Genomic DNA, 15,992 nt, shown 5'->3' on the forward strand with positions numbered 1-15,992 from the left:
GCCCTACCTCCGCGGGGGCTTCGCAAGAATAGATCGTGTCCGGGTCCACTCCTTAATCCAGGCTGTGAAATAACCATCTGGGCACGAGCCTGTGACCATCACAGCTGCTGACTCGTTCCGAGCGCTTGCTGTGTCCATCTGGTGCCAGCCCACGGGCTCCACGGGTGTTAACGCATTTAATTCCCAGAAGCCTTGGGAAGTAGGTGCTGAAGGCGCCCATTTCATAGATGAGAAAACTGAGGCACAGAAGTGAGTTGGGGTTAAACCCAGGCAGGTGTGTCTGAACCCTGAGTGGACAGCACCCACCGCCACCTGTGAGGACAGAGGCTGGCCGCACCCCACGGACTGGCAGAAGCCAGGTTCCACCCTGAAAACACGATGCTGTGCGTCCCGAGCCGGCCAGCGGGGACCTGTTCTGCCCAGGTCTCTGGCCGCCACCTTTGCTCTCTCTTGCAGGTGTCCACCCCGCAGGGTTCCTGACCCACCTCAGAAGGCAACACCCACCAGACTCCGGTAGGGCCGGACTCCGCAGACCTGCTTCGGCAATGGGTGGGTTGTGAGCGTGGTCAGGCCTGCTGGCCAGCATTCAGCTTCCCGCTGCCCCGTGCCTGGCCCACCCGGCCCATTCCTGTTCTTTTCTCCCCTGTGCTCGCCGCCGTCCACTGCCGTCACTCAGGTAACGAGGAGCTGTGGGCCCAGCCAGCCTTGGAGATGCCGAAGAGACGGGACATCCTTGCGATTTTCCTCATCGTGCTGCCTTGGACGCTGCTGGTCACCGTGTGGCACCAGAGCACCATCGCGCCCCTGCTCACCGCACACAAGGGTGAGCCCCCGCCCGGCCCCACCTGCCGGGCTTTGCTGATGGGGTGACCACAGCCAGGACTTCTGGAGTCCTGACTCTCACCCGCTCGGTAGCTGGGGAACCGAGGACGAGCCAGGCTGATGACCGTACCCTCGTGGGCAGGGGGGTCTCGGGCCGTTTGGGGCTCTGATGATGCCACACATACAGGCACAGACTCACGGGGCAACTCTGCACCTGTTCCCAGGACGTGCACCCGGGAGGGCTCAGGTGGGTGGCCAGGATTCCCGGCCTGCGTTGTTTAAAACCTTTCAGGGCGAATGTGTTGTTCGCTCCTCTTTTCCTGATCAGGAAGCCCTGATCCAGTGCCACCTGCTGAAAATAGGCTGGACAGAGGCAAGTCCCCCGGAGCCGGGTTAGAACTGGCTTTGTCTGGCTCCCAGCCCAGAGCTTTTCCCTCTCACACCAGGGATCCCTATGCCCCAAACCCGTACACGTGCGCATCCCCCCGCGCCTGCCCCTCACGGCCAGTCTCCAGTCCCACACTCCCCCCCTCTCTGTTCGATCCCTTCTCCCATGGCAGCCCGGGGAGCCTGATGAAACACAGAGGTGCCCAGGCACGTCCCAGGGAGAAAGCTGACAGGACTGGGATGGGTGGGGGGATGCTGGGAATTGGTGATTCGGGTGCAGGCAGGGCCAAGAGCCACCATCTGAAGCTGGGCTGCTCCACAGTTACACATTGGGGCCTGCTCAGCCCCGGTGGGTCCTGAGGCTTCTGTGAGGAAGGGCCAGGCTGAAGATGGCTAAGTGCCCACTGCCTGCTGGGGCACCTGGAGCTGTCCTCCTCCCAATCCAGCACCTCTCCTTGGTGCTTACTTTTGTTTTTTTTTGTTTTTTGTGGCCATGCTGCTGGGCCTATGGGATCTTAGTTCCCCGACCAGGGATTGAACCCAGGGCCTGGCAGTGCAAGTGCGAGCCCTAACCCCTGGACCACCAGGGAAGTCCCTGGCGCTTATCATTTTAGAGTTGTCACCCAACAGCACATCACTACATTTACCACATGTAAAGGGACATAATACCACGTGGCTTCCATTCTCGGCAGGGCTCTGGGGTCAGAGACGCCAGGCTGCTTCGCTCAGCACTGCCCTTCCTGCCTGAGGACAGGGAACTGGCATCCACTCTCCCCAGAGCAGCCAAGACAGACAGAACTAAGGCAGCAGCAAAGGAAGTTAGGGAGGCCTTAGGACCCAAAGGCGGCAGAAGGCCTGACCCAGCCCTGTCGTAGGCGCGGAGAATGTACCAGGGCACAGACCCTCCGGGCCGGCGGCGGGGGGTGATTTGAGCGGCAGAAAGGGACAGGGAGGGAGAGGGACTCTCAGTGTCCTTCCCGGGCCTTGGTTTCCAAAACTTTACTCACGGCAGGATAAACTAAACTTTACTTATACCCTGGTCAGAAGCTGCTCCCCTCAAGCTTGTTGTCTTTCACAGTCTGACCCAAAACTCCTCCTGCAAGTGCGCTTGGCTACCTGCATCTGCGCTAGTCTCCCGACCCTGCACCCATGGCCCAGGCGCAGGCTCCCGCTACCACTGTGTGTCTCATCGTGGGTGTCCGTGGGTGTCTGGTTGGCCTTTGGGAGCTCCCTGAGAGGCGGGAGCACGTGTGTTCCCGCCCCTCGGTGCCCAGCGTCCAACCCCACGCCAGCACCCCGGCTAACAAGAACCATGGGAAGGAGGGAGGGGGCGGCAGCTGGCTGGACCCCACTTCGCCCCCTGCAGGTAACCACTCACGCCATCCTTTCCATAGTTGCAAGAAGCCATGAGGAACAGGGCCGCTTACCAGGGATGGTGAGCCTCGGGGCAGGGTTACGAGCCCTTTAACCCACATGCAACTCGATAAAGGAGATGCAGGTATTGGCTCCATTTTGCAGTTTCTAAAACTGAGGCACCAGAAGCCAAGCACCCTGCTCACGGCCGTATGGTTAGTACAGAGTGGCGCAGGGTCTGAGCCCAGGCACTCAGATCCCTAGGTCAGTCCTCTGACGCTTGCCACCTCCTGCTGAGATGGGGTGAGAGCAGTGAGGGGCCCACAGCCTTTCAAACAGGAAGACACACCTCAGAGAGAAGGGACTCTTTAAGAACAAGCATACCCGTCGGGGCTTCCCTGGTGGCGCAGTGGTTACAAATCCGCCTGCCAATGCAGGGGACATGGGTTCGAGCCCTGGTCCGGGAAGATCCCACATGCCGCGGAGCAACTAAGCCCGTGCGCCACAACCACTGAGCCTGCGCTCTAGAGCCCGCGAGCCACAACCACTGAGCCCACATGCCACAACTAGTGAAGCCTGAGCACCCTAGAGCCCATGCTATGCAACAAGAGAAGCCACCACAATGAGAAGCCCACGCACCACAATGAAGGGTAGCCCCCACTCACTGCAACTAGAGAAAGCCCGCGCCCAGCAACAAAGACCCAACGCAGCCTAAATAAATAAATTTTTTTAAGTAAAAATTTTTTTTAAAAGATATAAATCAACACCATTTTAAAAAAAAAAGAATACCCATAGGCTGATTTCCCCTCATGAGAGGACTGCTGGCTTTGCCCATGGGGAGAATGTCCAGGATGCAAGAGAGAGCTTGGTCATTAGAGCCGCCCCAGCGGGCGCAGGATGCCTTCCGGAGAGAGGGGCTCTCATCCCTGTGAGTGTGTCACAGAGGCCAGGCCTCTGCCAGGTTTCACACACGCCTCTCCTGGGGTCCTTGGGGACACATGGGCACACACGGCTGGGTGTGGGGCAGGTAGGGTTCCAGGTGGCTGAAAGAGTGTGACCGGAAAGTGCAGATTAGGAGACAGACACCAAACCCCAGAAGAGCTGAGATGGGTCTCCACCCTGTGCCCCTTTGCACAAATGTGAGAATAAAGTCAGCAACGACAGGCACAGGGTTCAGAATTATCTTGCCAGCTATGGGCAACAGCCTAGAAGAAAATGCAGTAGTTAAGTATCAGATACTCTGTACCAAGATTCAGAAGCTGGATTAAGTAAGCCCCGCTTGACTCCAGGGTTTGTGAAAAATCGGGGCGAGGTAACCGCAGACTCCCGGGTCCACGGTGTGCTGTAGCCACGACAGCACTAACACTGCCCTCCGGCATGGGAGGCAGTGCCCGGGGCTCTGCAGCCCCAGCCTGTGCGAGGCAGTGCAGTCAGCTCTGGCCAGGTGTGACGGGTATAGGGTGGTAAGGAGAGGACACTTTGTCACATAAAACCCGAACCGCGGATGCAATCTTGGAATTTGGCCAGTTGCCGTCAAATAGCTACAGAGCTGTCAAATGCGAGAAGGAGGGAGAGGTTATTTCTGTGTCATCTCGGGAGCCACCACTAGCAGAACCCAGGGGAGGATGTCAGGCAAGCAGCCTTGACCGCCAGCTTCAGCCCACAGGGCCCCAGGCAGGGATGCGCTGACGTTCCCGCGGGTGGAGCAGAGGAAAGCTGCATGGGGTGGGGGGGGCCGAGGTACCTGCTGCGGAGCTGCCCACACCGCCCCCCCTCCAACCCGCAGATGACGGCAGCGATCCCCGACGCGAGGCGCCACCCGGCGTGGACCCCAGGGAGTACTGCATGTCCGACCGCGACATCGTGGAGGTGGTGCGCACCGAGTACGTGTACACGCGGCCCCCGCCCTGGTCCGACACGCTGCCCACCATCCACGTGGTGACGCCTACCTACAGCCGCCCGGTACAGAAGGCTGAGCTGACGCGCTTGGCCAACACACTGCTGCACGTGCCCAACCTGCACTGGCTGGTGGTGGAGGACGCGCCGCGCCGCACGCCGCTGACCGCGCGCCTCCTGCGCGACACCGGCCTCAACTACACGCACCTGCATGTGGAGACGCCGCGCAACTACAAGCTGCGCGGGGACGCGCGCGACCCGCGCATCCCGCGGGGCACCATGCAGCGCAACCTGGCCCTGCGCTGGCTGCGTGAGACCTTCCCGCGCAACTCCAGCCAGCCCGGCGTCGTGTACTTCGCGGACGACGACAACACCTACAGCTTGGAGGTTTTCGAGGAGGTGCGCGCTTCGTGGACGTATATGGGCCCCGGGGAGGGTGCGGACCCGGCGCGGCCTTCAGCCCCGGCTGGCGAAGGGGGAGGAGATCGGCCTCGGCCGCAGCCCTGGCTTCCGGGCACTGTCTGCATGAGGGCTTCCAGTGGGGGGACAGGGAAAGGGGGTTCCCTGTCGACTCTCTGAGTGTCCTCCGGGTCTGGGAGTCACGACAGTGTGGGGGGAAGGGAAGGAGTCATTTCAGACTCTAAATTGGGGAGACAGAAGTTTTGCAGCAAAGGACAAAGAGGGCAGGTCACGTGACAAGGCGAGTATCAGCTGGTTGGAGGGGTGGCCTTGCCCACAGCCCAGGCCTGCTCCTCCGCAGATGCCCACCCCGAGCAGCCCGGGTGCCCCGACTCCCATCCCTGCCCAGGCGCCCTGACCCTTCTCCTTCTGTAGATGCGCAGCACCAGGCGGGTGTCCGTGTGGCCCGTAGCCTTCGTCGGCGGCCTTCGGTACGAGGCCCCGAGGGTCAATGGGGCCGGGAAGGTGGTCGGCTGGAAGACTGTGTTCGACCCCCACCGGCCGTTTGCAATAGACATGGCGGGGTTTGCGGTCAACCTGCGGCTCATTCTGCAGCGAAGCCAGGCCTACTTCAAGCTCCGCGGCGTGAAGGGAGGCTACCAGGAAAGCAGCCTCCTGCGAGAACTTGTCACCCTCGGTGACCTGGAGCCCAAGGCGGCCAACTGCACCAAGGTAAGCCCCTCAGCAGAGCTGACAGCTGCAACGCAAGCTTTCTCCAGCCCACAAAGCCCTCCCTCTAGGTCAGGGAGAAGGAAATAGGGCCCCAGACAGCCTGCGAAGAACCAGCCTCCCAAGACGGCAGCTTATCGCCCTTCAGGAGCCACAGTGATGGCAGGCGGGGGAGCAAGGAGGGGTGACCGGCAAGACAGAGCCCAGGACTGAATCCCTCCCTCACCTCGAAGCAGCTGGGCTCCACGACCCTCCTGCCAGACACACCTCCATGTGTGCACACACATGCACAGACACGGGCACACATATACATATGCATGTGCACGCATACATGCACGCATGCATGGAACATACATGGGTGTGCGTATGCACAACACAGGCATACATATACGTATGTTCATGCACGCACATGCATGCACACACACACACGCTGCTTCAAGTTCGGACTTCTCCAGCCAGGGCCTGGGCTGTCACTTAGCTGAGCTGAAGGTCGCGGAACTCTCTCTCCCTCTGGACCCATCAAGAAATGCAGGGGAGGATGAGAAGCAAGAGGAAACCTTGAGACCTGTTTGTCTCTTTTCTGTAGCTGTAGACTTTCTGTTTCCAACAGATATTTTGAATGCAGCCTATGTACAAAAAGCAAGAATGAGGGCGTAGGTAGAAATATAGAACAATGGAGAAAATCTTGCTGGAACAAGGGCAGAAGGAGAGGGGGCAGGGGTGGGAGGGCGAGGTCAGGGGCCTGCCCCATGTGGTCTCACGTCTCTGAACACACAGATCCTGGTCTGGCACACACGGACTGAGAAGCCGGTGCTGGTGAACGAGGGGAAAAAAGGCTTCACTGACCCCATGGTGGAGATCTGAGCCCCAGGACACAGGTAGGGGGATGCAGGCAGGTGACGCACTGGGCGGGCCACCCAAGCTTGGATGCAGAGTAAATCTGCCAAGACTTTTCCTCTTAGTCTTTAATCGTGAAGGTCAGAGCAAATGCCCCGTGGAGTAGAGGAGGCATAGCTGAAGTCGACAGGAGCCAGCCTCCCCCCGTGGCTGGGTGGTTCTTCCACCAGCTGCTTGGAAGGCCTCACCTTCCAGGCACCGCCTGGTGACAGCTCCCTGTCATCACCACTGTTATCCTGGCCACCAGCCGGTCCCCTTATGAGGCGCTGCTGTGTGGACCCGCCCAGGCTCTGTCTCCTGCAGGTGCCTCCTCCGTCCTGGTGAAAGCGTGGACCGAGGAGCCTCGCCTGACTCCCAAGCTACCACTTTCCTCGGTTTGACCTTTCTTTCTGTAGGCCTCAGTTTCTTCATCTGCAGAATGGGTTGTTGAGGCACCAGGAACAGTCTGGCACATAATAAGTCCTGCCTAAGTGTTGCTATTTTTATTTGTTTGATTCTTTTTGGCCGAGCCACGCAGCATGCAGGATCTTAGTTCCCCAACCAGGGATCGAACCTATGCCCCCTGCAGTGGAAGCGCAGAGTCCTGACCACTGGACCTCCGGAGAAGTCTCTTTATTTGGTTAAAACCCTGTATTGCTGTAGGTCACAGGCTCCATCTGTGTTTTAGAGGCAAAGGAATGAGGTTGAGTAAAGCTGAAGTGAACTGTGCCAAGTGATTGGCAAAGTGAGGAATTTTCTATGAGCTTCTCTGTGATCTCATCAGAGGTGGGAGCTCAGACAGTGGGACACACCTCTGTCCTCTGGCCTAGGAGTCAGGCTGCAGCTTCTGTATTACCTGGGCAATGGCCCTGCCCACAGGGGACCACAGGGGGTCTGCTTATCTTGTCCCCTGAACTTAGAAAATCACCTCAGTCGCTGCCACTGAGACTGTGTCGGGACAGAGCATCACTCCCTGCCTCTCCCGCTCCCGGCCTCTCAGTGGGGACCCGGGGGTGGGTTCTGCAGAGCTCCTGGGTGACGCTTCAGGGGCCCAGGATCCAGCGGCTCCCTCACGCCTCCCCCATTCTTCTCCCCATCACAGGAGCCCCCTTCTCAGACCTGCTCCTGGCCACCTGTGCTCCCCACGCGGGTGGTCCCTCCGAGGCGGACTCCTGTGGAATCGCCGTCACCCTCCTTTCTACTCTGGGGCCTTCAGAGAGACCGGCCTGATGCCAGGACAAAGGACGGAGACCCTAAAGCATAGAAACCCCGGACCTGTTGTTCTGTTCCATCTGCCCTGGCAGGGCCGGCCGGGGCAGACACCATGGGCCCCAAGCCCGGGAGTGATGCCAGGCTGGGAGGGGGCGAAAGACCCCAGCAGTCCAGCAGAGGGCTCCCCAGCTGCCCCTCGAGGCCCCACGACCACACAGGACACCTGGCCAGGGACTGCGAAAGACGGCAAGCAGCCCCCACCCCCGGCATCAGGAACGAGCTGCTCCGAGGAGATGCAGCCCCTCCGGCCGGCTTTCCTCTGGCTCCTGCTTGCGGAGCGCAAGGCTGTCTGTGCTCCCGGCAGGCGGCCAGCCCTGTGTGCGGGGAGTCAGGCTGCCAGAGGGCTGCTCTCCCCATACCTCAACCTCATGGAGGGAGCAGAGCGCCCTCCCTGGCTCTTGTCCCAGCGCAAGGAAGGAGGTGGGCCCTCCACCCAGCACAGGGTATAGACCACACGGCACCTCCCCAACGCCCACTGGGCTCCGGGCCCCTCGCCTGGGCTGGGACTGGGGAGGCAGGAGCCCCCAACCCAGAGCCATGAGAACCACAGGGCTCAGGGGCTCGAGGGAGCAGGTGGGCCAGGAAGAGAGAGGAGGGGCCCGGGCGGTCCCAGGGCTCCTCCCTGCCCCTGGCTGGGGGACTCTGGCTTAGCAGAGGGATTTACGGAAGGGGGCAGAGATGATCTGGACCCCAAGGGCAGGATACCTGAGCACACACTGCTTTGGAAATCATGCGATTTACACACCGAGTGGGAAGTAAAACCTCCCTTCTCCCTAAACTGGGGACGCGAAGAGCAAGCCGGCCTCATGTCCGGCCGCCCGGCCGCCCCAGACAAGGAACCGTGCGCGGCCCTCAGCCAGGAGGAGAGGTGCCTGTCTCCCTGGCTTCCCGACGGGGCCGGCCCTCCGCCGGTCTCCACTCACACTCCTGAGCGTTGGAAGCACAATTTTCCTCCCCTGTGGAGGCAGAGGAAGGGCCTGAGCCCGCTAAACAGGTGTTTACTTTTAACCGCTAATAGCTCTACTCCACTTAGACTCATGGGATGGGTCTGCGGGCCATGGAGAGCCCACTCCTGGGTGCATGGGTGGGTGGGCAGTGGGCCGCAGCCCAGCGACCTAACATTCACGGAGTATCGGCTGCCTGTTTTTGAAGTGGATTTAACTCCTCAGCATAGTCACGAACCTTCGAGGGAGGGCTCATGTCCCTGAGGGCCCTGAGCCACCTGCAGGACGTCCCACACCCATGGTTGCCTGGGAACCATCTGGGTGGTGGGGGAAGGGAGGGTGGGCGAGGGCGGGCACCGTCGAGCGAGTGAACTCATGCAGGGCACTACTCTGCCTCACTCGCCGGGACCAGCACCGAACACAGGGGCAGCTTGGCTGGGCTCGGGCCGCCTTGGCCCGGAACCCAGGGCTCGTTTCAGGAAACTTGGTGATGACAACATGGGCTCCTCTTTTTTTTTTGGCAGATGGTATTTCTATTGTTTTCACCTAATACCCTCTCTTAGCTGCACGTGTGTTTATTTATAATTACAACCCTGATGGACTGCAGCTTTCGCCTTCATTGGGAATGAGTTTGCTATGAATCAGAACTGGGTCCATGGCTAGTTTGTTTTCCAAACGCAGTGTGTTCCCTGCTCCCCCCTGTACAGGAGTGGGGTGGGGGCCGGAGGACAGAGACGGGGAAGGTGGAGCCCCCAAGCTGCACTATCGGGTGTTTTAATTTAACTGTATTTAATTTGTTTTGAAATTAAAAGTCAAATATGGTTTTTAACAGTCTTAATCTTCCTCAGCCCTGCCTTAGTTTTCCTCATTCATTTAACCGTCCAACCTGTACTATCAGGTGCCTTGGGGGGACACGCCTCGTTCCTGGCACAGCACAGGGCCGTGGAAGCCAGAGCTCTGCCTGCCCGGGGCTGCCTTCTCCGGAGAGGACACAGATGCCCGGGGCCAGGGTGCTCCGACAACCGTCATCAGTTCCAAGGTGACGGATGAGGCAAGCGGGGCGGAGTGCAGCTGGAGAGGTGCTGGCACCCCACCTGGGCCCTCAGAAAGGCCCCCCTGGCCAGGTGGCCTCCGAGCCGACGTGCAGAGAACTGGGTCCAGGAAAGAGAAGCTCCCCCCGCGGGAGAGCGCTTAGCTAACAGGCCACTGAGGGCAGCTGACTGGGGGCGGGGGGTGGGTCACACGTGGGAGCAGGGGGCACAGACACTCTGCTCCGGAACCAGGGCGAAGCTTGCAGCTAGGGAGTGAAAGAGAGGCTGTCGGAGGGTTTGCAGCAGAGGACGGACCCAGTCTAACCGGCCTTTTAGAAGCGCTCGCTTCCTGTATTGCCAACAAACAGGACACGGGCAGGCGGCCCGAGACAGGCCCGAGACAACGGTGAGTCAGACGAGGCGCAGCCCTGACGAGAGGGCAGCGGGCGGGCTCTGGACACGGGTCAGGGGTTTGCTGATGGGCTGGACGTGAGGTGCAAGTACAGCCACGAGTTCCCCAGACAGAACAGAACTGTGTCCGCTGCTCCGGGCAGACTGCAGGGGACAACGTGACAGTAAGTTTGGGGTCATGTGCTTGTTACACTCACAGGAGAGGTGAGTGGACAGTGGTGCCTGGAGCCCCGACGGGGATGAACGTGGGAGAGAACAAGTGTGGAGACTGCTGTCAAGGCCCGTGGGCGAGGCCTCCACACCGAGTGAGGGCAGAGGCGGCCTGGGAGCAGCCTGAGATGCCCAGCACCTGGAGGCCGGGGTGACGAGGAGCACATTGCCTGCCAAGGTGCTTGGACAGGAAGCTGGGGTCACGGGGCAGGCAGGTTGGCCCAGGGACCTCACCCAGGAAGGGCCGCACGTCTGCGAGCAGGTGGGTGAGGAAAAGCAATGCCAGAGAACTCTTCATCGCATAGACGGCGTCACCCTGAGTCTTCCAAACCCAAGCTCCGTGCACACTCCCCAGCGGAAGCCCCCCACGCGCTTCATGGGACGCGGCATAGGTCAGGCAGGGTGGCTCAGCGGCCAGGCTGGCCCCGTCCACAGAGCCCGCTCTCACCGCCCAGCCCTGGGCTCCCGGTTCAAGGCGGCACAGGAAGAGCTGGTGAGTTTGGACGAGATCAGGGACTGGGACCCCCAGCCATGGTCCACCAGGTTCACTTCAATAAGCTCCACTTCTCTGCCCCCAGCGGGACCCTTGGGCCCAGCCCCCTGTGACCGTCTGCCCTTGACCCGGCTCCACTCTTTGGGCCCAGGGGCTGCGCACCACTGCCGCCGTGCAGACCCCTCGTAAGCCAAGCACGGGCTCCCGGCCGTGGGGAGGAGGGCGCTGCTGGGAGGCTCTCAGCCTGCTGTTCCCCACCCGGTCCCCACTCCCGGAGGAAGCCGCTCTTCCACTTGGACTATGAATGGAGATCGTCCGTTTGTGGCAGGAGGATCCAGACGTCGCTGGGGAGGCACACTCAGCACTGTGGCCAGCGCACGTGCCGCTCCTGGCCACCCAACACGGCCCCACCCTGCCCACCACACCACAACAGCCGAGTCTTCGTCGGCATGGCGACGGCCGGGCTAGCGTGTGCCCGGCACAAGTGGGGTCAGAGAAACACCACCAAGGAGGATGAGATGCAACTCTGTGGCTTTACCGCAATTCAAGGCAGCGAACCCGAGCCCTAACACGGGACTCATCCCGTGGGGGCTTGTCCGGGGTCTGGACGGACAACTGGAAGGAAGGCTGCCCCTCCCCCGCCGCCTGGCCCAGGGCGGGGGCCCCGGGACCCCAATACTCCTGCCCAGGCCCCTGCGACCGCACCTTCTGCCCGCAGCCTCCTGGACCCTCCGGAGCAGCTGCCTCTCCTCCTGGGCTGGCACTGCCCCTCGTGGAATGAGAGGGAAACACGCTGTCTTGGGAGGTAAGGCCCAGCGTTCCTGACCGTCAGAGGCGATCCGAGCGGGGTGGAAGGGGGCCGGGGTCCCTCCACCGCCCCGACTTCCTCCCTGGATGGCGGAGAAGGCTGGCCCAGGTGCCCCCACCCTCCACAAATGGTGATGCGCCTCCCAGCTCAGAAACAGGGCCCACGGGGACACTCAGAGCAGACTGTCCAGGAGCTATGCCCCACTCACCCCCACGGGGGACAGTCCCAGCCAGACCCCCCATCCCGCCCGCGGGAGCAGTGAAGGTGGACGGCAGCAGCCACAGAGCCGGGAAGCTCTTCGGGGAGGGGCCCTCCCTCGCCCCCAATCCGCTTCTCTGGTTGTGCAGGGGAGGGTCTGGACTGCAGCCGTGGGCAGGAGGGCCTGCTGTTGCCCTGCCAGGAGGCCTGGGGGCTGCTCAGTTCAGATACTGGTACCGGCCCAGGCAGGGCGTTTCCGTGACCTGTATCACCGGACCCGCCATCTTCTCCTCGAAGACGACCTGGGGGACACGGCCAGTCTGTCTCGGAGCCAGATCGGGCCCGTCAGAACTTCTGTCCTCTTCTGCCCACCAAGGGCCCCCGGAGAAACACCGTGAGACAGGGAGGGCAGGGATGAGAAGGGGTCCCGGGAAAAGTGCTCCCACCTGGTTGAGGCCTTGGTCCAACCAGGCACCTGGGAGGCAGAGGGTCTCCTGGGGCCCGATGTTCCAGGAGCGTCCAAGGTTTTGGCCGTTGATGAATACAACCCCCTTCTCCCAACCCTTTAAGCAGAGGAGAGGAGGTGTTAGGTGACCACATAAACCACCGAACGTAGAGTCACACGGGAGGCAGAGGCGCACACAGGCCCTGGGCTCTCCTCTCAGCTTCCCAGGGACCAGACTCGTTCCAACAGCCGCTTGGTACCGGGAGGGGAGCGCCAGAGCCCGTTCCCTCTAGCGCTGAGTCCCGGCAGGGCACCCGGACCACCGGAGCCCGGACCTGAGAAGCCCACCAGGTGGTCCCTCTGCTCTGATCCCACCCCCACCCAGGGAGGCCACGACGGAGACCCTCCGGGCACACGTGGTAGGGGGGCTCCAGGAGGCCAAGCACCAGGCTGGGGGCCCAAGGAGCGGAGCCCAGAGCACCTGGCAGGCGGGGCTACAAACCTCCAGCTTCACAAAGGTGTCACAGGGGGAGAGGGAGACCACCAGCAGCCCCAAGAAGAAAGCAGGGAACACGGGCACGTCAGGAACAGGGTTCCACTTGTCTGCGTGGAACCTATGGGCAGGACAGAAGATGAGGGGTGGGGGCGCCTTCTCAGGTCCTCCCCGCCCTGTGAACCGGCACAGCAGTGGCAGCCGGGCAGAGGAGCAGGGGAGCGCTCGGGCTCCGGTTCTCAGGCCGTGGCGGAGGGGTGTGGGGCGGGCACCAAGCCTGGGGCGGGCACCAAGCCTGGGGCAGCCTCGGGCCTCCTGGTTCTCCTGAAGGCCGTCCAGCTGCTCCCACGCTGTGCAGGGCAGGACCCACCTCTGAAAGAAGCTCTTCTTCATATCCAGGCTGTAGATTTTGAACTTTTTCAGGGGAGAATCATTCAGATAGATATTTCCGATTAAACCTGTGGGGACGAGGCGGAGACACTGAGCGAGGCCGACGGTGGGGGAACGGCTGACCCGCCGGCCGGGCACATACACAGAACACACAGAACGTTTCTGGAAGGTTCAACAAAGGACTCCTGCTGAAGGGCCAGCACCCCTAGGGGGCTCTTTGCACGCATAAAACCTTTCCCTGCAGCCCCAAAGCCATGAGAGCAAGTGACAGCAGCGCCTGCCAGGCCCTAGTGTGCAGGGAAGGAGGCGCCCGAGGGCAGTGTCGGCCTCCGGCCCCTGGGAGGGGAACGCTCCCTTTTGGGGGCTGAGAATTCCAACACCATGAAAGGAGGCCTCCAAGAGGTCACAGTGGCTCCAGCCTGGCTTTGAGGTCTGTTCAGTGGAGTCCCAGACGAAACAGACCTAGTAACTCAGCCAGAAATCTTCTACACAAGCCAACATTAAAGGTTTTTTTTCAAGTATTTAAATTGTGAACAGAGAGCACCGTGGCCAGAACGCCCAAGGCTAAGGCACTGCACACACTTGAACAGTGACTTCCCAGCACCTCGGGGTGGGATCCACTGGGTGTCCTGCATCCTCTCAGTCACAGAGCTGCTGAGTCGCCAGATTGGGAACCCAGACAGGCTGGAGGTGTTCAGAGGGCTGCCGACCCTCCTGAACTGCAGGTGCAGGTGTAGGGGGTGCACATGGCTCTGGACAGGAGGTCTGTGACTTGTGAACACTGAACCCTTCCAGAGGACGGGACTGCATACCCCCGGCAGGGCCTGTGACTGGGCAGGCTGCCATGCTCTCTGCCCCCAGGAGAACAGAGGAAGTGAGGGCGGCCAGCACCACGAGCTCCTTAGGGAAGAAGCTGAGACCGAGGAAGGAACCCGGGGGGCTTTCGGGGGGGGAGCGGAGGGGAGGGGAAGCACACCGAGGCCCTTCTGGAGGGGCACATCCCCAGGACACAGAAGTCCCCGGGGCTGGGCCACATCACTTCCCCCGAGGTGACAAAAGCGAACAGCCACGAGAGCCAGGAGGCCGCCGGGCGCGCTCCAGGGTAGGGTTTACCGTCCGAGGCCGCTGGGCGCGCTCCAGGGCAGGGTTTACTGTCCGAGGCCGCCGGGCGCGCTCCAGGGCAGGATTTATTGTCCGAGGTCCTACTTCCTAACTTACATAAAACCACCCACATTTTGATAAATGATGAGAAAGAGGCAAGTTCAAGCAGAGGTTTAGAGAGCCCGGTGGGATATTCCCGCGGGGAGGGCCACCAAGAGCATGCTGTTCACGTACGTCCTGTACCCTCCTCCCCGCCACAAAGGAGGTCACCCAGAGGTTTCCAAGGTGCATCAAAAAGAAACTCAGTGTGAAGAACCAAGAAGGCACGGGTCCTACGCCACCTCCCTCCAGGGGCCTCCGGGACCCACCTCCCTCCAGGGGCCTCCGGGACCCACCTCCCTCCAAGGGGCCTCCGGGACCCACCTCCCTCCAAGGGGCCTCCGGGACCCACCTCCCTCCAAGGGGCCTCCGGGACCCACCTCCCTCCGGGGGCCTCCATGACCCCACATCCGTCCAGTGGCCTCCATGACCCCACATCCGTCCAGTGGCCTCCATGACCCCACCTCCGTCCACTGGCCTCCGGGACCCACCTCCCTCTAAGGGGTCTCCACGACCCCACCTCTCTCCAGTGGCCTCCATGACGCCACCTCCATCCAGTGGCCTCCGGGACCCACCTCCCTGCGATGGGCCCCCATGGCCCCACCTATGGCATCAGCCTCCATGACCTGCAGGTGCTGCTGTGGAGAAGGGACAGCCACGCGTGTGCTGTGACCCACCTTTGCGCTGATCGTCAACATTAGTCCCGTAGTTGACCCGCCCGCGATTCTCCACCGAGATCCTCAGCATCGTGAACCCCTGCTGGGAGCAGAGGGCGCTGACGAAGCCTGATTCCCAACCACCGGGTCACAGCTGTGGAGCCCCAGTCCTCCCTGAACCCTGAGGACGGGATGGGGGTCCCTGCTCATCAGAAAGCCATGCCCACCCCCAGCTCAGTGGCTGAGCAGCCCCCTCGTCCAGGCCTCCCTCCAGGCCTCCCGCCACACCTGCCCAGGAGGCGCCTGGCACCAGCCTCCCAACCCCGGGGACAAACCTGGATCGAGGGGATGACAACCTTCTCCCTCTTATAGTCCAGGAACCCTATGGAGGCCGTGTTCACAAACACCAGCCAGAGGAGCAGACAAGACCCCCCCGTGTCAGCAGGGGGGAGGCGTGGGGGTCCCTGCCGAGCGCTCAGAGGTGATGGCACAGGGGCCAGGGGGAAACGAAGGCCCCAGGTTCCAGTGGGCAGCACAGCCAGCGGGGATGGGCCATCTCCGCACACAGGTGCTGCACGAGAGCCTCAGGGGAGGGGTCTGGTGTGCGGTGGGTCACGGCGGTTCAGAGGGTCGCCCCTACCTGTCCCCGGTCCCGCACATAGGCACTGAGGATGCCAGAAGAGGTGATGGTGGTCTCATACAGCGTGTACCCAAAAGACTGCCCATTTCCCCCATTTATCGGGAGGTTCTCCATGTTGACCGGCTTCTCCGAGGTGACCGGCTGCACAGACACGAGACGGGAGGCAGAGGCTCAGCACAGAGAGGCGGCCTCGCCTTCTGGGGGCGCGGGGAGCCGGCAGCACCCACGGGGGTCAGCACGCGGGGGTGGAACGTTTTCTCTATTTGACTTCTATTACACAATCAAGCTCCACAATCCTGATTTTGGTTTCTCGTCACAGTCTGCAAGGCTCTCCAGGCT

General features: G+C 61.5%; 2 protein-coding genes across 2 annotated transcripts in view; one reads left to right on the forward strand and one right to left on the reverse strand.

Moving 5' to 3' along the window:
- Window positions 1–711: 711 nt before the first annotated feature.
- B3GAT1 (beta-1,3-glucuronyltransferase 1) lies at window positions 712–6,450 on the forward strand (the record flags this gene model as incomplete). Its single annotated transcript, XM_082844728.1, has 4 exons — window positions 712–823; window positions 4,349–4,857; window positions 5,293–5,589; window positions 6,364–6,450. The coding sequence occupies 4 exons, from the start codon at window positions 712–714 to the stop codon at window positions 6,448–6,450; spliced, it is 1,005 nt and encodes a 334-aa protein (XP_082700854.1).
- A 5,597-nt stretch (window positions 6,451–12,047) lies between these two features.
- The window catches only part of GLB1L2 (galactosidase beta 1 like 2), a gene marked incomplete at both ends in the record, with an annotated part of 36,749 nt that continues 32,804 nt past the window's right edge, over window positions 12,048–15,992 (reverse strand). The window contains 7 exons of the mRNA XM_082844075.1: window positions 12,048–12,131; window positions 12,276–12,392; window positions 12,777–12,888; window positions 13,138–13,225; window positions 15,035–15,113; window positions 15,349–15,477; window positions 15,654–15,794. Coding sequence (XP_082700201.1) covers window positions 12,048–12,131; window positions 12,276–12,392; window positions 12,777–12,888; window positions 13,138–13,225; window positions 15,035–15,113; window positions 15,349–15,477; window positions 15,654–15,794 — 750 coding nt within the window. The remainder of the gene's footprint in view (window positions 12,132–12,275; window positions 12,393–12,776; window positions 12,889–13,137; window positions 13,226–15,034; window positions 15,114–15,348; window positions 15,478–15,653; window positions 15,795–15,992) is intronic.

Source organism: Leucopleurus acutus (assembly GCF_964270905.1).
Source record: "Leucopleurus acutus genome assembly, chromosome: 8".
In the NCBI taxonomy this organism is placed as follows: domain Eukaryota; kingdom Metazoa; phylum Chordata; class Mammalia; order Artiodactyla; family Delphinidae; genus Leucopleurus; species Leucopleurus acutus.